This window comes from Passer domesticus, chromosome 3, assembly GCF_036417665.1.
Source record: "Passer domesticus isolate bPasDom1 chromosome 3, bPasDom1.hap1, whole genome shotgun sequence".
NCBI classification, from domain to species: Eukaryota; Metazoa; Chordata; class Aves; order Passeriformes; family Passeridae; genus Passer; species Passer domesticus.
In genome coordinates, this window is record NC_087476.1 from 97,501,067 (window position 1) to 97,522,547 (window position 21,481).

The 21,481-nt window shown below is 34.1% G+C and overlaps 1 protein-coding gene across 14 annotated transcripts in view; it reads left to right on the top strand.

The window, feature by feature from the left end:
- Positions 1 to 21,481, top strand: part of KIF6 (kinesin family member 6) — a 155,693-nt gene that overhangs the window by 21,186 nt on the left and 113,026 nt on the right. For all 14 annotated transcript variants that reach the window (XR_010359267.1, XR_010359268.1, XM_064414544.1 and 11 more), the window contains 3 exons: positions 5,738 to 5,867; positions 13,939 to 14,145; positions 19,032 to 19,175. Coding sequence is in view for 12 of the 14 variants with exons in the window: in XM_064414544.1 (XP_064270614.1) it covers positions 5,738 to 5,867; positions 13,939 to 14,145; positions 19,032 to 19,175 (481 nt within the window). In the remaining 2 variants the exon portion in view is untranslated. The remainder of the gene's footprint in view (positions 1 to 5,737; positions 5,868 to 13,938; positions 14,146 to 19,031; positions 19,176 to 21,481) is intronic.

Sequence of the window (21,481 nt, forward strand, 5' to 3'; positions counted from 1 at the left end):
GGTAAATAATCACATGTTTTAAAATTTGTCAGGTGTTTATAATTTAATATATATATTTTTGAGAATTTTATGGGCTTAAAACCTCTTAATATTTTAGTGACAGTAATCAAAATACAAAATAATAACTTTAAGTTTGCTTGAAAGCCTGTATTTAATGAGAATATTAAAAATAATTTAGTTTTTGTACATAAATGTGTCGTATTATGTATAATTTTCTGTTGAACTTCACAGTGGATCATTTAAGCTTTGAGCACCGTAAAAATCCACAAGCTTTTTATGGCTTCAAACTCTGTGTTCTTGGGTAAACATTAGCAGTCAGTGCTGATACTTTCCTAAGTATTGAAAATGGACAAGAAGAGTACCAAAGAAATGTGTCATTTTAGAAGAATAAGCAAAAAGATTAGTTAACCTCATATAATGTGCAGGTTGTTCTGGAACAGTTTTGCTATCCATATTCTTGCAAAGGAAGGGGATGTAATTTGAATGAAAGATGTACTTCTGATTAGCAAAGTCTGCATTCTTATCTTTATGTTACCAGCTCATTGTAAGGACTAAACACAGATTGCATTCAGGTCATAGAAGTTGTGAAAGGCTTGTGGATACACAACAGGATTGTTGATAGTACTTGAAAAATGAGATGTTAAAATTGTTATTTGATGCTTAAGGCAAAGGGAATAATAAACATTTTAAAAACATTTTTATATTGTCCATTCCATCTAAACATTACATGATTAGACTTGGAATCTCAGCTTCTGAAGTCAAGGTTTCGTGTGTACCCATACTTTGTATATTCTATAGACTATGAAATTTTCGTCTTAGCACTGCTTACTCATTTCATGTGAGTCTGCCAGATGGGAAAGGACGAGTCTCTCACAAAAACAACCACTAGTTTTCTGGACATAAATTCCTGACAAATGCATGAATATGGGCCATATAGCTGCACATTGACATATTCCTACACGGAATTATGAAGAAATTGAATTTAATATTGACAATATAATTGTGTTTGTAGCTGTAGAGAATTCCATGTTTCTCCAAGGACATTATGATTGTTTTCAACAATAAAGGTATGAAATAATTGCTATAAAATAAAGCTGGTAGAATGCTATTTAAATACTTACTGCCACCTGATGTTTTCATAAGTGTTTTGCAGGAGTGTTCAAATTAGATATACTTTTCTAAAGCTCTTAATTTGCTGTGCATTTGTGAAAGAGCCTTTTATCTCCAACAGCTTCTTATTTGTAATTTATGTAACCCAATGTTACTGAATTTCACTTTAGTTACAACCTACCAGTAAAGCTCTTCCTAACATGTTCTTATTTATCCAGAAGTAAGACATTTTTTTGATGCCATTATATAACACAAATGTAAAGACTGAAGTTATAGAACTATAGTCAAGAAAGACTAGATGAATTCATAGGTAACCAATAAGTTACTGCTTTACCTCTCTGATGGCATGTGAAGGCAAACTACAATTAGTGCTGGTTTGCCTTAGAATGACAGTCTAAGCTGCTGTAAAAAAGGAGCTGCTTGTCAGGCAGCTGAGACAACCATTACTGCACAGTGATGTGCATGGGGAAAATAGAATCTAAATTTCAAGTCAACAAGAAGGATTCCCCATTTTTGTGTGAAGATTATTTAAAGTCCTTTTTGAGAGGGAAAGGTTTAATTTTTAGTATGATGCTCTCTGACTTCAAGGAAACCACAGTTTAAGCTCAGAGCCGATTAACTTCAAACATCAGTGAATGATGTTTATATCAATATATGTTAGTAACATGTAGAACTGTTATGTTCCATGGGGTCAATGTGAAATAATTTCTCTTTGAAACAAAACCTGTTAGTGCATATTGGTGATTTACCTCAAATGAGTTTGTACTCTTCTCTACTGCCGCCCAAGGGCTTTAAGAGTTACCAAATTGCTGAATGGAAAGCTAAAACAACTCCTAAAGTAATTCCTGTTTTCCTTAGCAAAGAAGAATAAAAATAAAATAAGGCTAAAATAATAATTTTAAACATATAGCAAATATATTTTATTCAGTCTGATTTTTTGATGCAAATAAACTTAATTCTCCCCTCCAGTCTCAACAGTGTTATTGTCAGCCCCTTTTAATGGCTGCATCAACTATGTAATTAGGAAACTGACCACCAACCATAAACCTTCAAGAACTGTATTTTGTATTTCCAGTGTTCTGAGAATTATCAGTATTTTAAAACTTCTAAGGCTAATAATATTACTAGTTCACTTTTTTATATGAAATACGTTCTTTCAAAATTAAGAGTGTTCATTTTGTTACTACTGAATACTAAAAGTTAAGTGAATACAAAGTTTTGTACAGCTAGACTTTTGTTAACGAGGAGACAACTAAAAACTGTTTTGAATAATTTCTTCTAAGATTATGATTTTTTTTAATTACAGTTCATATAAATTACACTTAAAATGCATACAAAACTTCAGCATATAAGGTATATTGGTTATTCACATCCATGTTTTATGTTGATTTATTTCCTGAAAAAGAGTATAAAGTCCAGTGAAGCCTTTTTAAATAACTTTTCTGCAAGCATTTGATGAGTGAATGTCAAAATTTATTTAACAAATACTTTTTTTATATGATTAAAGAAATTGCCTGAAAATGCTAACAGATTTTGTATGTTTTGCTCAACCATGAACCACTGATCTCACTGGTTCAGTTTTGATTCCTTGTTCTACAGGGTGGGATGGCGGGGGGGGGGGGAAGAGAGAGAGTGCACAGCTTTTTCCAGATGTCAGTGAGAAAGGTTTAGCAACAAATGACTTGATAGGGTAACTGCTTTGGTAAGATAGAATAAGAGGAGGAAGACAGATGGCAAGTAAATCTGGTGTCCCATCATGTGCTGGGTGCCCTGCATCCATGCAAAGTTGGACAGAGCCTGAATGATTTCCCCATTGCGCACTGCACGAGAGGAATACAGGTCATGGCCATGGAGAGAAGGTCTCCCTTTTGCTCTTTTGAGCCTTGTATAATTTTCTCACAAGAAAACAGCTTCATTCTAGAAGGTGTTCTCCTAGAACTCAGTGAATTTATCTGGCAGCCGAGGGATCTGTGCAGCGCAGCTCAGGCCTGAATGTCCTGCTGTGTGCACAGCACCTCACAGGCTGTGCCTGCCCACGTTCACTGTTACATGAATCATTAACCCCTAAATATGTAAGTCTCCAGTCATGTCCATAACATCCAGAACAGCCAAAATGTGCTTTTGTTGTCTCAAAACAGAATCCATTGGAGACAGTGGGAAGGATTTCCTATCACAATGTGTCAAGCAAACAGTCTGCACAAGCCCTTACTCATCTTATAGTTCGCCATGTCTCATAAGGGAGATTATGCTCTAAATCTCTACTTGGATGGAAAATTAAATCTGTGTTCTGTTGTGGTGCTGATCGCTGAATAACTTGGTGACATTGCCTCTTGAATAAGTGTTGACTTTGTCCTCTGTTGTGGTATTCAGGGAGTTGTACTCCCTGAAGGATCATCTTTTTGGGATGATACATGAGTTGATTATCCTGACAATTCTTTCCTAAAAGCTAAAGTTCCTTTGCACTTCTACAAAACGTTACCTATATGTATATGTTAATTTATTCTGTTCTTCTGAACAGACTCCAAGATGCATGCTTTGGCTCTATAGTCTCCTCACAATGGCATAGTATCACTATATCTTGCTCATGTATTGGCCTAGGACTTGTGTATCTTCATATGTTGTTTGTTTGCATCATTATGATTGATTTTTAAATGTTTTTAAAGTTTTTCAGATTATTTTAGATTTCTTCAATTCTAAGCCCGAGAGACAGATAGAATAATAGGAAACTTGACTTTTAAAATGGTCATTCATTTTCCAAAACATAATAAGGGGTTTTTTTATTATTATATATTGTACACAAATGAATGAGGTAGTATTAATCAAAGAAAGCTCTAAGGTCAATGTTTTCCAGTAACAAGAATTTAATAAATTAAAGCATTCAGACCCTCCTGCATTGGTGGCAGCTCACTTAATGCAGGAAAGGGCACAAGCTAACAAGGGTATACTGTAATTAGAACTGCTCTGGGCTTTCATTTGTGATGCATACATAGATGCAGACAGAATACAATCTGACATTATCAAAAGTTTGATATGCAAGACCAGAATTATACTCTGGGGTTTATGCTTTGAATGGGGAAGCTGAGTTTTGAGATGGTGTGAGAAATGTCTTGCACTACCACACAAAAATAAGGCTAACAGTGGCAGGCAATCATACTTGGAAGAGCAATTGTTATGACTACCAAAGAAGCTTTGTGTGTACTTTTATGTGTAATTTTTCTTGAAAAGAGTGCATTGGAATGTGTTAAAATTCTCTATATTAATTTGAATATTTTGACCATCAGACTGTGAACTATTCCCACAATGTCTAAGAGTAAAACTATGGAATGCTGCTTTGATGCTTGATTTCATTCTCAGTTTGGGGTGGGGTGGGGAGGGGGAAGAAAGTAAAGCAGAACAAAACAGAATCTCTCTGGGTTTGAAGCAACTGGGAGTAATTAACCTGCAAGAACTACCTATTGATAAAAACTCAAGCCGCATACTCCCTCTTGTGGTTTATCTTGAAGAACATGAAAAAATATTTATATACATATATGTATACATATAGGTGTATACGTATATCTAGAAAATATTATCTTCAATTACACAGAAAATAAAGTTTTAGTTTAAATAAAAACAACGTCCAACTTTTAAAAAAGCTCTAATTTGTTTTAAATTGTATCAGATCATGTAATTCACTTTGAAGGACATGTTATTTATCCTCAGATTTAGTGTACTTCTATTTTAACAGATTCTTCTCTCTGAGTTTTCCAAATCCAGTGAGGCAACTACTTGGCATCTATGTTGGATACTGTAGAATGTCCCACCTAAGGAGACCCTAATGTCTATTCAATAATGCCAGTAAAGTTTAACTCCCATTAACCATTTCAAAAGAAAAAAAAATCTTATGTTGAAGGACTATTCAAAGTGAAAAGGATTTTCAGTAATATTTAGCAGCTCTTCTGGAGCTTTTTCTTGGTACTTGCATCCAATTCCTTTTGGACAGATTTAGTCTTATAGACATGTAGCTAAGAACATTTCTAACAGGGGGAGTAAATAAAATCATTGTTAGCTTGCTTTTAATTTAAGGAAGGGATAATTTACAGTTGTAGTTAGTACCATTTAAGAAAAATGAAAAAAGGAATAATCTTGACAAATGTTTCTAAAGTTATTAGAAACATGTTGACTACAGATGTGTTGATTCTGAAATATTCCATGTATATTTGTACATCAAAATAATGGGTATGCGTTATGTATCATCTGAACTTGGTAATAGCAAACAACCCCTTACATATTATTTGTTTGTGATGATTCATCTAATCTCTTACTCTTGAAATTTTACTATCTCAATAAATAAAAATCCCAAAGCTTTCTCTAAAACTTAGTTTTCTTATATTCCTTTTCTATGTGAAGTTTCATACTAAAGGAATAAAAAGGAGGTGTAAAAAAAGAGAAATCAACAATTGTGGCAGTGGGAGTTCCGGGGTGCAACGTCAAACATTTCCTTTAATGTGTATCATTTATTTTTCACGTTCTTTCATTATGATTTGGCTTGGATGTTATATTTCACCTTTTAGGTGCAATCAAAATTAAAGTATGAAACAACATTGCATTAACACTCTAGTTTTAACTGTTTTTATTTTGCATGCAGAAAAGTGACAATAATGGAAGACTCTGATCAAAATATTCATCTGAAAAACTTGTCTCTTCAGCAAGCAACCAATGAAGAGGAAGCCTTAAACCTACTCTTCTTGGGGGACACCAACAGAATGATTGCTGAGGTGAGATTTGCTGCTCCAATCTTCTTAGCACCACCAAAGTTAAAATGGTCAAAAACATCTCTCCTCCTCTCTCAAATAAAAGGTATATTTTAGAAACCCTTGGACATAAATTAGTATCCTCTTTTCGAGTGTATTTCCATAGTGAAATTAAAAAAGCATTTATCTGATGATAGTGTTCCATAGTGGATCTGATTGGTTGCTCTTGATGTCATTACTTACTGAAATACAAATAAGTAGAATACAGAAATTCTTGTAAACTGTATACTTACTTTTGAATGTGGCATGAATCAACATACACAGACATGTAAAGACAAGAAAATATGTCCTTGCAAAGCATTGTCGAATATTCCCAGTGAAATTTTTCCCTGGAAGTGTTCAACACCAGGTTGGATGGAGCCCTGAGCAACCTGTTCTATTGAAAAGTGTCCCTACTCATGGAATACAAGGGGATTGGGAGGCTGGAACAAGATGATCTTTAAGGTCCTTTCCAACTCAAACCATTCTATGACTAAGCACTCAATTGCCTTTGAAGTACTTAATATAAGTCTCCTCTTTTTTTTTTTTTTTTCCTTCTTATTGCATAAACACATGGTTTTATGTGAAAAAACCACAAAACTAACAACCTCCCAAAACAAACAAATAAACAAAACCCACCAAAAACCCAGATGGAAATTCAAAATAAATATGTGCCAATATTCAAGAACAAGGATGTTTTTACTGATTCTGAAAAATTCGAATTAAATGTTTCTGTATATGACATCTGCAAGGTTCTTTTTTTCCCTTCATGCTTGGATATGGAATGTAAATATAAAATGTGTATTGTATAATATGAGCACTGGCACTGTGTCTTTACTACAATAGAGTTAATACTTTTTTAGGACGTTTTGGGTTTTCTTCCTCTGTATCTTCAAAAGGATATATTATAAATCATTGACAAGAAAGACACTTAGAGTATGTGAATAGTCAGGTAGTTCTGTGTTCCTGCTGGATGACCACATACACCTGGACGCAGGGGAAGAAGCATTTGATTACAAAATGTTAATAGGTAACTCAAATACTTGTTCTTTCTCAAGGATGACTGTTTCAACAGTTATATTTTGGGAGGTGGGAATACGTTAGGGCAAGAGATAATCAACATAAGGGCTTCTCATAAACCTGAGCATTTAGGCAAGGAACTGCTTCATGATATTGAAATAGAAAAATTGGTACTGTGTGGAGGATAGGAATTTGACAAAATGTAATAGAAGAGAAAAGGGTTAATCTAGAGGCCTCAGAAAGAGGACTTATGACATAAAACATAACTTTTCTGGAGATCCATATTTTTAAATCTTGAGTTATGATATAATCTTCTCTGAAGATTAGAACCTTCTTAAGTAAATTTTAAAGAAAAAGAAGCAAGATTAATAAACCTTAATAGAAAAGAAAAGAAAATAAATGCTGGATTCATCTTTTTTAATGGTGAGTTTGGCTGTGGAAAAACTCAGATGACTGTTGTGGATCACATATGAAATCTGTAGCCTCTAAAATTGCAATCTAGTGCTTTAACCCTGAATAACCCTTCTTTGAAGAGTTGACTATTTTGAAAATAAGAATGACAATTTAGTTTCTGCATTGCCTATGCTAATGCAGTCTAACTTCTGATTTGAGGGGTGCATTTTTCCCTCATCACTGATTGTGCTAAAAAAAAAGGTCATCACAATAATAAAAGTATTTTATAGGCAGCATTCGTTCATTCATTCATTAAATTTCAGAACCTAAGAGAATGTTTATTACTGAATGCTTCTTTCCCACATGTAACTATATAGCCCAAGAGAAGGAACAAAAAAGGAAACTAATCTAGTTTGTGCAGGATTGCTTTACTAGGCAATGTAGGCCTGGTCCTCTACTCTAGTTTACTACAAGTTGTGTAAATGGTAAGACGGGAGACATTTGTGTGCAGACAATTCATAATGTAAAGATCCAAACAGGAATTTTTTATGTCATATTTTGCCAGAAATAGGCAGAGATCAAAACCAAAAATCTGAGTCTTTTTTCGGCAGTTCTGCTGAACAATTAGATTTTTGTTTGCTTTCTGACAAAGCAGTTTCTTGGTACATTTGAATACATAAGAATCTTCAGCAACAGGTTATATAATTTGAACTTTTTTCTTATATTTTCTGTCTCGTAACAACTTTATGATTTCGGTATCTGAAATGCATGCTGAGGATTTAAAAATCAAATTTGCAGTATAAGCTATTGGTAGCAGCGACATCTAAAAAAACTCCTGTGTGGAAATAAGTATTTGGCCATTTAGATAGTGTTATGAAACAATTTTATTTTGGTATACTATTAATATATTTTCAGCTGAAGTGGTCTTTTCTTAGTTCTTGTGATGGGAATCTCGTATGACCTCTGCCTTTTGAAATAACATGCCTAAACCTCTGTGATTTTGAGAATTCTTTGTGGTTTTTAGTATTTCTCTAAAAGCAATAGAGTAAGGTAGCTTACTAAGGATGTGCAGCAATTTCAAAATCTCTTTCTGAGATTGGTACATCTGAGGACTGCAGTTACATATACAGTTAGAATTTATTTTTCCTCTAATGAAAAGGTACTTTGTTTTAATGAGGGAGGAAATACTTCAGTGCATGGTTTTATACATACAGCACTCGATTTTTTTAATTTGGCACACAGTGTAGATGACACAGTATTTGTTCCATAATTTAAAATGTTTGAAGTATAGTTGGGGCAATCAGTAAACTTTTGGCAATGTTTAAATATGTTTATTTCAAGAAAGAATGAGACTTAAAAGTTTAAGGATAGTTTTGTGACCTGTCAATTGAACTCATTCTATATGTATTTATTGTGCATTAATATTCTCTTGAATATATTTAGAAAGCCAGTGGTAGTGTTTGAATGCTTTTTTATTGGATAACATAGGAAAAATAAGATTTCAGTGTGTGAGCATAGGAAATTAAATGTCACTTATGACAAAAATGCATGCTATCTGGGTTAGTGCTGCAGTCTAGAAGAAATTACAACTTTCTGCTTTCCTAGGTTCCTCTTTGGTGTCAATTATTAACTTATTTCCACTCCAACAAACCTGTAATATTGTATTATGAGCACCAAATAGCATCATTATTTCAGCACAGGTGCTTTCATTTCCATGTGTGGTAAAAAAAAATTACTGGTCATACATACTACTTTGAATAGTCCTTAAAATGCTTTGGGATTTATATGGATAAAAGACACTATATAACATAAGGTTAATAATGTCTTCACCAGGGAATATTAATTCCTTTTAAAATTACCTGAGTTTACAAGTTATCATGGTCTAACTGTGAAAACTGTACTTGTAGTAAATATGGAAAGATAATGTAGCAAGATTGCTTTCAGAAAATTATTGCATTTATTCTGATCCTGATATTTTCATAGCAAAATTTTTCAATTTCAGCTATGACAAGTGTACCTAAGTACAACTGAAGAGCCCCTTCACCAGTGATATATTATTTAGAAAGGAAACTAAAAATATACAGAGGTCTCTCTCATCTACCAGATGCTCTTCCGTATAGTACAGTTCTGTTGGAACTGGAGTTTATATTCATTAGACAGATACCCATCTGAACTGTGAAATTACTGTAGTTGTCAGTACATATTCCTACAGATATCCCTCTGATTGTAGCACGAAATTGGACAAAATTGATTTGCTATCAATCTTGAATGCTATCAGTACTTTCTTTTTTCCCCTTGCTCTTTGAAAAGTTCAAAAGCAAAAAATCCTTAAGAAGTAAAAGAAGCACTCCTTAAAAGAAATTTTTTTAAGTTTTCACTGAGACATTCCCTCAAAAAACTTTGAACACTTAGGATTGACGTCTCTTTATAAATTGTCTAGTCACTAATTCACTCAGACAGGAAAATCATGTTCTTCTGCTAACCAAATATTTTGAGTCAAGGAGGAAAAAGGTTGCTAAGTGGTGGTGGTTTGCAATATGGGCTTAACAACTCATTTATCACCTGCAAAATTGTTTTGTCCCAGTGCTCCTGCTCTCTTTCATGTATTATCTCCGTCAGTGTTTTGGCAGCCATACTTAACACATTATTCTTCCAGATTGTAGCAGCATCTGTTAGTCTAGTGGTGATTTTCAAACAGCTTTTCATATGTCTTTGTCCTATTTAAGAAGCCTTCTCTTTCTTAGGTCCTTAATCCTTAAGAACGCTATTTAGACCTGTAGCATCCATTTCTGTCTATTTTTTAGTGAAAACATTTATAATAGCAGCTGCAACAAATAAAGGATTTGGGAAATACATAAATTCCTGTATAAGGAAGAATTCCTGCAGTGTTTTACCAACCTAAGATGGATAAGAATTAGATTAAGATGGACAGCTTAGGTTCCAACAAGTTTTTGGATGGTTTTTGACCTTGTATTCCTTGAATATCCAACTCAGAAGCTTCTTCCAGTATGACTGTGATGTAGATTCTCATTTAAGTAGAAGCCATCTTCTTGCAACCATTGTATAAATAGATGTAGTAGTTAAAGTCACAAAACTTCTATACAATTTATTTAATGTCAGCAAACAGGTATATTTTCATCCTGGAAAAAAAAACCAAGACTGGCTTGTATGGCTTGAAATACACCTTGTACATATTTTCCATGATCAAATGAAGGGTTGATGCTTTACCAAGTCAATGTTACTGAATTGTCCTTTACCATACTACAAATGGGCAGCAATAGATGACCTGGCATTAAGTCCTTTGTAGTGTTCATGTGATATCACAAAGCATCTGAAGTCTGCTTATGTGGTTTATGATGTAACAGAATTCCTGGAAAAAAATATTCTTTTTAAGTAACTGCTGCTCATCAGTTGTTCTATATATAACTCTCACAATAGCAACCATCTGCTGAGAACCAGGCCACTCCCCTCTTTCTTTTTTTTTCCTTCATCACATCAAATTAGTGTTAGGATGATTTCATATACATATGGTTTGAATACTACTAACAAAGCCAAAATGAACTCTGAAAACCACCAAAGGAACATTTTAGTAGGCTCTGAGACACTGTCCAGAAAATGTTATTTGTTTTCTTTTTTCAAACTTTCTAAACAGCTGAATGGTGATACTCAGAAGTTGTATATGTAAGATAATAATCAAATTGTAAAAGAAAAGGCTTGTTCTTGGACTGGAGATGCCAACACATCATCATTTCTGTTGTGTGCTGTGCATCTACTTGTGTGGTAAAAGTAGCTAAGTGTGGGGCATAATGAAATTAACATTTCATGGTCGCATCCCATTTAACAGTTTAAATTTTTATTGCTTTATGCTTTCTGCAAGGGTTCTAACAGAGCTTCCTCTATATGGGAACTCCAAAGCAGAGATAGAATCATACTGCAGAAAGGAATATTGATGTCTTGATTAAGCCATGGTTCTACTCTGAAGAAAGACTTCACAAAAAGTACCAGTTTGAGATTCTAGCCAGTGACTTCCAAATCAGCTTCATTAATTTTTTTTTCATTTACATAAGAAAAACAAGCTGTGAAGAGAAAAGCAATGGAATGTCTAATGGCTAGTCCAGCCAAATCTACCAGGAACACTAAAAATAAAGTTGTGGCTAGTGTATCAGAATACACAATAAAAACATTGTAGAGCAAATATTGCCATGTGCTGTTTGGAACTCAGAGTCCTGAAGTTATGTTCTTTTAGGATTTGAATTTTTTTTTGCCTCTGTTGGCATTAATTGGGTGTGACTAAAAGCCCTTTTTGTAATATATCAGGTTTTGCTGCAGTGTGAATCCCAAGTTTGCTTAACAATGTTTATTCAGAAGTATGATGATTTCTTCAGCTTCTGTCATAGCAACATTTGTGCTTCCACCTGTACTGATATTAGATCTGGCTTTGGTTTGTCTGCAGTATAGTGTGACTGATGCCATGTCTGTAGTGCAAAATGTCCCTAAATATCAGTTCTGTCAAGGAGAATGTCCTTAAATATTAATTCTGTTCTGGATTTTTAGCTGGAAAAAAATCCATTCCTGCTTCACAGAGCTGCAAATAAAGTCATAGCTATCCCAGTAAAATAAGTAAAGCTGGCTCTGATTATTCATGGAATCAGAATTGCTGAATAAAGTACATTTTCACAGCATATAACTTTTTCTTAGTATAACTGCATTTTAAGTAAGTTTGGGAGTGTTTTCTTGCTTGACACCTTTCCCTCAGTCTGTTTATTTTCATTCCAACACTACAACTCACTTCCTTTTCATTTGCCCAGCATCACCTCTGAGGATAGCATAGCATGTGACTGCACTCTGATGCTCATTTCACAGGATTATGAATTCTAAAATTCTTCATCTGTATGAAATAATGATCAACATTATTTTCCCTCTCCCTCTGAGCTTGCCTGTATTAGGTAAAGCAACCCAAAAAAAATACTGCTAAGGCTGAAATTTTCTTAAAGAATTTTCAACAACAGCAACAAGTGCATGCTGTTTTTGCACACTACCTACTTGTTCACACCCAGTATGCTGTTATTTTCAGGTATCCTGCGCAGTTGTTTTCTATAGCTGTATTGTGGCTGAATCAAGAAACTGATCCAGGTTAAATATCTATGGATATCTATGGTTTGCTGGTTTTCTTTTTTTTTTTTTTTAGCTGGATCAATTCCCAAAACCCATTTGGTTGTGTTGGCACTATTCACTATTAAGGCTTAAAAAAAAAGGGGAACTTGAAGTGGAGACAATTGAACCAAATGGTCCATATTATTCCTGTAAAAGGACTCTTCAGCTTGTAGTCTTTCTGTTAAGAGCTGTCCTTTCTGGATCAATAAGACAGCATCTTCAGTACCTGCAGTGTGTAGGCCATTTTAACAACGTCTGCAGTGTTGCATGCTAAACCAGATTATGTAAAAAAAAAATAAAAAAAAATTTAAAAAGCAACATGTTGATGTATCTGGTCTGAATCACAGAATAGGTCTACATTAAAAATTACTGCAGAATAACAGAGGAATAAAGCAGAGACCAGAGAATAACATAGTATAACCAGGATGTTTCTACTACTTTTTTCAGCAGCTATAAATAAATATAGATTTAGTTGCTGACTCAATAATATTGATTTATTATTTTGCTACACTATTTTTTGCAGGGTCAGCATTTATGTCCTGAAAGCAATGTAGTCATACTTGTTACAGTTTATGAATAAAAATACGATCTGTATACTAAAGCTTTAATCTCCACATATAATCTCAACTTTAGCTGTTTTTGAAATGAGGATTATGTAGAGTAATTTTAGATTTAAGTTTCTAATAATACCTTGATACAGCTAAACAAAAGGTGCTTTACATGCTTAAAGATATTTTATATGTTTTTTAATAAAAATGTATATGTGATGGCATATGGTCATTTAAAATCTAGAGTTAAATAACTGAGATCTGTTTAAAACTTTTGATTCTGCATTTCAAATATCTTTAGAAAACATCTGAAGTGATGCTAAGACTGCACATTTCTAAAACTTAACCAAGACTTTCTGTGTTTTAAATTAAGGAGGTGTGGCTCTAGTTATTCCCAAAAAATATATATTTAAAGCCAAACATTTTATGAAAGCTGTCATGCCACCTAAAAATCTGATCTTGATTTTGCCAAGCAGAATTTTTTCATAAAAGTAATAATGCAGAAGTCTAAAGCCTTATAGGAAGTCCTAGTCCTTGTTACACTGGTAGCTACCTATCAGAATAAAAAAAAAAATAAATTGATGTACCAATGGGGAAATTGATAAGTTCTCAGAGATCAGCATTCAGTAACTTTCTGTCAAGTCAAGCTGCCCTTTTCTAGTATTCCTCATGTAGTAAGGCCACTTGTTTTGGTGATGTTAGAGAATTTTGCACCAACCTTAATTGCTTACAGTACAATTTGTCCAGATTAACATTATCCATGTATTTTTCCAGAATACACTGTTGGGTAAATCCTTTTGTGTTCTTTTTGCATGTTCATTACAGGTCCAATAGCTAAAAAAATGGGATACATTATTTCAGTTGCCAGATTACTGAGCTATAAAGAGCTGAATTTATTTATCCACTGAACATTGGGAATTCTTTTTTTCCTGTCATTGTAGACACCAATGAATCAAGCCTCAAGCCGGTCTCACTGCATTTTCACTATTCACATCTCCAGCAAGGAACCTGGATCTGCATCTATCCGACGCTCCAAACTGCATTTAGTTGATCTTGCTGGATCAGAACGTGTTGCAAAGACTGGAATTGGAGGTCACTTACTGACAGAGGCAAAATATATCAACCTGTCATTGCATTATTTGGAGCAGGTAAAATTGAAAAAGAGCAAAACATTTCTCCCTTTACTAAACTCCTGTTTAACAATGTGCAATGTTTTGGAAAACTTTATTCCAGTATTTACTTAGTCTTAGGATATTTGTTGCAGGTTTTTTTAATCATTGAATTGATATGTCTTCCTTTAAAATAAAATATTTTAATTTAGGGCAAACTTAACAATTAAGCAGTAGGATCATAGTAGGTATATAGGGTAGTATTTCCAAAATAGTTGTCTTGTTTTCTTTGAAATACTAAAGATATTTACAAGATTTGAGCTATATTTTTCTTAAAAATGTTCTTCATAATCTTCTTCCCCTTCCACAGCTGAGATCAGGATGTATCACTGAAAAGAAGGTGTTTGGGCTTTATTTGGTTCAAGCATTGTAATATGGTAAATTGTTGGGCTCTTCTCTCATGTGTTGTTTTATTCCTCTACCAATTTGAGTCTTTGATCTTTTGGAGACAGAAGTTATCATTGGTAATGCATTTATGGATTGACTACCATAGCTGGATTTATACCAGTAATATTCATAGATGTAGTATAATAACAAGTAAATAAACAAAATATTGTTATTTTTATTGTTGTTGTAGTTATTATTAATCTCCACAAAGCTTTGTCATTCAGCTGTTGTACTAAAAAGATTCACCCTCTTAATTCAAGGTGTACTAAAACCCCTATCCTTCTTTCACTGTTGTTTTTTGGTTTTCCTCTTTGGAAAAGGCAAATATTGAGCAAATAGATTGCTCCTAACCAACCTTATTCATTAAAAAAATATACTTCAGACAGCAGCAGTGAAAGGAAACTTTGGAGATAAAGATTTCCAGTAAAAAGATTGTTTAATTATGGTAATTATTATTATTAATTTTTTACAATAATTACATAATTATTAAGTTAATTATGGAAATAATTATTTTGATACTATATTTTTTTTTGAAATTAAGCCTTTAATATATATCTCTCTCTGATCTGCCATGTTGTTTTATGTGGTTGATGTTTATGATGCCTACCAAGTTTGGGTAAGAAACACTTGGCAATGAATGAAATCTCTTATGTATGCAATCACTATTAAGCATTCACTTAAGATTTTCAAATGTACATTTCAGATCTCACACCTGTAGGAGAAATTAATTTCTTCCTAAGACTAAATATTTAATATTGTTTACACAGTACAGCATACACTGTTCCTGTTGCTAGAAATTAATTATTTTGGCTATTCCAATGGACAGTGCAACATTTTCTCCTAAGGCTTCTTTAAAACTTTTTATGTAGAAAAATAACGTGTCTGTAAGGCTGTCATTTAGGGGGACAATTAAGGAGAATATGGAGAAGAAAAAAGGCTTAACTCTAAAATTCAAATCAGTACTTTTAGCATTACATTATAGTGCATGTGCTATTTAGTAAAATATGCAATTGAGGAGATCATCATTAAACGTGAAAATCTTGTGGGTGTGTATATGTGAAAATTCTTTAAAATAATGATTAGGAAATATAACTGTTCTACTTGCTGGGGAGAAGATTTTTCAGTTTTGTGTTAAATGTTAACAAAAACAAATATCTTGGATTTCATTTAATTTATAATCAGAGATATTTCATCTGTCAAAAGAAGAAGCTCAAGGTACAGCAGGTGGCAGTCAGTCATTTACTATCACACTAGACTTTTTTCATGCCCCTCATTTGTTTAAATTTTACCTTGAAGAATAGTGTCTGTATTTGAGTTGTACTCAAGGGAAGTGATAAGGATCAGTGACTCTAAAATGGATATCTTCAGAATCATACAAATTATACTCAGGATTCCATCTTATTTATTGTATGATTTTTATGTATTTAGCAGAGATAGATATTATTTTTTTCATGCGCATTTTGATTTCTGTTTCAGATAAATACTGTTGGAAATAGGCATGTTGGATTCTGTCTGGGATTGTGTATTAATAGAAATGTTTTCTGATATTGAATAAAAGACCACCAAAGACAGTAAAAATATCCTTTTTTCCCCAAATCTGTGGGAATTTAGCCATTCAATCCTGAACTTGCAGTGACTAGTATTAAAGTGCACAAATGCTTCAACATTTTGATTTCTTATTAAAATTCTCAAGTCTTTAGCTATCTACTAATGGTCTGATGTTGATTTATGCCATTTTGAAATACTTCTCAGAGTAAAAGAGTAATATTAAATGATTTGTATTGAGATAACAATAAGAACACGGTTGTGTTACCACACCTGATCTACTTGTTAAATATTGGCAGTATGTTAAAAAAGTCTTCAAATAAATCCACTGCACTTTTACTCCAAGCAGCCTCTACATCCAGAGACAAATGAAGATAGTTTTATGCAGCTGATCTGAAATGGTAGCAGGAATTTGGAAGTACTTAGTATTATATCTGGATAGCTGTTTTTGTCTGAGGTACTAGCACATTCTCAAATTACAACTGCAATGTAACTGTGCATATGTAGATACTCCCTTATGTCAGAAATATAATGGGATCCTAGACCAGATTTAGAGTTGCAAATTAAGTTATACTGCCATGTGATTTGACACTGTAACCTGGGGTTTTTTTGGGGAAGTAATTCCATTATAATGTTCTCATTGCTTTAATGAAAGTGTTTGTTAACAGTATTTTAACATGTGTTCCATTTACAGAATGTTGATTTTGTCCATTAGTGGATGGTTGCTGCCCAAATTTACCAAAGGGGTTTTTTTGTAGTTTGTTTGTTTGGGGGTTTTTTGTTTTGTTGGTTGGTTGGGGTTTTTTTCTGCAAGGACCATAGTTTAAGTTTCTAAACTCTACTACAAATGGGAAGTAGGATTGGAAACAAAAAGACCTCTGAAGCAGGAATATGGCTTCAGAGCATGTGATACACAAAACAGCAAGACAGCTCTGTGTCTGCAAGTGATGCACTCCAAAATTCCCATCTCTTGAGGATTCTCTGAGAACAGTATGGCATGAGATACTGGTACAAATCTGTTCCTTGCACAAAGGATGTGGACAGAAATAGGGACTCTTGGACACACTTCAGATCATGTCAGAATCACTTGTGAGTCTTGCACTTTCTGTTGTGCTGACAGTGTTTCCACTTGTGTCAGTGGAGTTATTTGTGTGTGATTGTACCTGCTCTGTTTTGTATAGGATTCAATTTTATAAAAAGTGGTAACAGTTCTGACAGCAACTAGGGCTTGAGGTGGTTTGTTTGACCCACTCAAAATGAAACTTTTTGCTTTAGTGACATTATTAAGCTTAAAATTACAGTTATTATAAAAAAACCCCTTTTTGTATCTAAGGGATGATAACAGATTCTTAAATGAGACAATTTTCTGATTTTCACATTTGGTGCCTCTTAGAGAATCCAGGTTCGGCTTCTGTACGGTAGTCTTTGTAACTTTGTCAAAGTATATTACTTCCTTCTCCTTCAGGTTCTCCTCCTTCTATTCCAGATTACTTGATTGGATTGTAAAGATCGATTTAGTGATTAAGATGAAGTTCTACTAATAGGGCTTCAGACTAAAACAATTTGTGTTATGGGGCTGTCACATGACAGTACAATGGGTTCTTCATCATGATAGCTGGTCACAGCTTTTCAGTGTCAGTGTGGGAGGGTTCAGATTCTAACTGGGCTGCAGACTTCCTGCATGGACTTCAGAAAAAATGAACTTCCCTGTAACAATGTTCCCATTTTTAATGGAAATAACATATCTTCTGTCTGGCTCTTTTCCCATCTTGTCTATTCCATTTATAGCCTCTGTGTGGCAGAGGCTGAGAATGTGCTTATTAATGTATATGGTAAACTACTATGAGGTTTCTATGCAATATCATAAACCAACAAAGCTTTAACATGTTTCTATATAACAAGTTGTAACATATGAGATTTAAAAACCTTGATCCAGGAATGGGTTTCCAGATTCCTTTACAAGACAGTAATTTTCTTATTATGCATTGTGACTCTCAGGGCTGCCAGTGTAAGATTTACAGTTTTAACTTTCTGAAGACCATTAAGAGAAACTAATGCCACAAAAAAGTCACTACTAAATTTTCTAAAAAAGCAATTTTTTTAATATAGCATAAAAAAATTATACACTGATATGTAACATTTATTCAAGAAAAAAACAACTCCTAATCATTTAGGAGAGCTTGCACAACTCATATAGCTGAAGTTTTTCAGTATAGTACTTGGCCAGATAACAGTTCACATCTTTTATATCACAGGACATCATGGAGTAATCTAGCTTTTTATTTAATAATTAGGTCCCGTAATGTAAACAGCTGAGGAGGTAAACTGAGAATAGTAGGTGTACAATTTCCTTTTTGGCCAAGGCATATATATTCTAAAGTGAATCATTTCTTTCTAGCAGTACATTGTAATCATGCACCCTTTTATTTGTGCTTTGCTTTCCAAGACATTTGCTCAGAAATAATGTATTGCAATGCCCATGTAAGAAACGCATGTTTTAAGAATCTATAATTTTTAAATCATGCTTTAGCAAATATTGAGGAAGTTTTTACTTTAATACTATCCATATTTTGTAGTCATGACAAAAAAGTATGAGGAAGATTTTCATTAAGTTCCTGTGTCTTAGGAAAGCCTATAGGTTTGAGTTTATCATGTTCAGTTTCCATGTTGCTGAGAGAGGCTGTAAGGCTAGGGCATAATAAAATTTAATGTATTTGGTCTTTCAGGTCCAGCTCCTACAAAGACATATAAACATGCTGAAATCTAACTTGGAATTCTGTCAATAAAGCCAGTAGGTTTGCAGCTAACAGTGGGGTGCACAAGCATCCCTGTTTTGTTGTGTCAAAAGTTCTTGAATAGATTGGATTTGTTCTTTATATGTCAAACATTAAGAAACATATAAATTTAAGTCTTTCATTTTGCTATTGTTTCAGGTAATAATTGCCCTTGCAGAGAAAAACCGGTCCCACATTCCTTACCGAAACTCTATGATGACCTCAGTGCTAAGAGACAGCCTGGGAGGAAACTGCATGACTACTATGATAGCAATGCTTGCTATGGACAAAAGAAACATAGATGTATGTTATTTCTATCTTGAACAAAAATCTTGTCACTACTCTATAGATCCTGCTCTTTTGATTTTTAATATAGATTAAAATTCAAGTGTGTAAGCTTTTATTTTAGTCCTTCTAAAAGGACATTTTAATTTTGTTTCTAGGACATAATTTAGAATAGAAATAGATGATCAATGAAAATTGCTGTAGGATAGAAACAAGTCCTTTGAAAAATATACTTTTCTCTAAGTAATCTCAAGTCAAGTAGCAGTTGAGAAATTACTTGCACCTAGTGATTAACTACTCTTTTTTTCAATTTACTGATTTCCTGATGAATAACTTTTTGAGTTATAAAAGTGCATTTCCACTGAAAACCTTGGTAGAACTTTTGTTAGACTTCTTTGGAGTCAAGATTTTATAGATTATGGTAGACAAATGGAGAGTTCACTAGGAAAGAAAGGGAATTGGGGGGATAGTTTAAGATTTATGAAAATTTTTCAAATATTTTGTGTCCTGTCACCAATTTCCTGCACTGGAATTATGTGTAGCTATGTTTTCTCTTTTTTTACAAATAGGTCTGTAGGTTTTATCAAAGGGCTGTGGTGAATGGGGATCTGCCTGGAGACTGGTCTGCAATGATATTCCTCAAGGTTCAGTTCCAGGGCAGGTTCTGTTCAATGCGTTAATCAATGATCTGGATGCAGGAGTTGGATGGCCCACTAGCAAGTTTGCTGATGACGCCAAACTGGGAGATGCTGTTGGCTCTCTTGAGGGACAGAAGGCCTTGCAGATGGATGTAGATATATTGGAGCATTAGGCTGTGATTATTGGGATGAAATTTAATGAGTTCTGCATTTATAGTGGAGTAATGCCCACCACAAGCATAATTTGAGAGACCAGTGGATGGAAAGTAGTCCTGCAGAAATGGATCCAGGGGTGCTGGTCAGAAGAGCAGTGAGCCCTGGCACCCAGAGGGTACCACATCCTGGGATACATCAAAAACAGCATAACCAGCAGGTCAAAAGAGCTGATTATCCTGCTGTCTGCTGTTCTCACCCTGAGCACCGTGTGCAGTTCTGAGCCCCAAAGGTTAAGAAGGATGTGAAGGTCCTTAAGTGCAGCCAGAGGAGGGCAACAAAGCTGGCTAAAGTCTGGAAAAAATGTCCTGTGAAGAGCAGTGGAGGAATTTGGTCTTGTCTAGTTTGGAGCAAAGAAGGCTGAGGGTGACCTCATTCCTCTCTGCATCTCTTTGAGAGAGGAAAGTGGAGAGAGGGGTCTTGAGCTCTTCTCCCTGGTATCCAGTGATGGATTGTGTGGGAATGGTTCAAAGATATGCCAGGGAAAGTTCAGGCTGGACATTAGGAGGCATCTCTTTGAGAGAATGGTTAAACACTGGACTGTTAAAGACTGGAGAGGTGGTTGGTGCCCCAAGCCTGTCAGTGTTTAAGAGGTGTTTGGACAATGCCCTTAACAATGTGCTTTAACTTGGTCAGGCAATTTGACAAGCTGATCATTGTAGGTCCCTTCTAACTGAAATAGTGTTGTCTATTTTATTCTAGAACATGTAGCAATGTGAGTACATAGAACACTGCTCAAAGCCATTTATAATTGGTTTATTTCCTGATTTTCCTAACATAAAAGCATTCTAATATGAATAAACAAGAAAAGAAAAACTATTTAGTCTAAGACTATTTTCTGAAATACAGTGGAAAATATTATACTCAAACCATGCTTCGTCTAGATGTAGACTTTTCCTTTACAGAAGTGGACTTTGCTGTTAAATGAAAACGTATTGTTCAGACTTGCAAATGTAGTTATGCAAACATATTGTCTGGTTACAAAGGCAGCTGGGTAAGTTTGTTAATTTTATTTTAAGCTCTGTGAGATCAGAAACCTTTAATATATCAATTCATCAGGTGTATCTCACATTGTGTTCTAGATTTCTATTTTGGAAATATTTAGATCAAGCAATTATCCAATACAAGCTACGAAAATTTTCATGTTCTTGCTTTAATATATACTATTTACACCACAGATCTCATTCTTCAGTCTTCCCAAAAATAAAATAAAACAACAACAACAGCAACAAAAAAAACCAAACAACAACAACAACAAAAAAAAAAACCCAAAAAAAAACAAAACCAAACAACAACAACAACAACAACAAAAAACCCCAAAAAAACCCCAAAAAAACAAAAACCAACTAAACAAAAAAAAAACCCAACAAAATCCCTTCCTTGATCCCCAAAATCTGGAATGTCCAAATAATAAAGGAAGGTGATAAGCTAATATGTCTGAGTAATATAAAAAGATTATATGGAAGGTGCTAA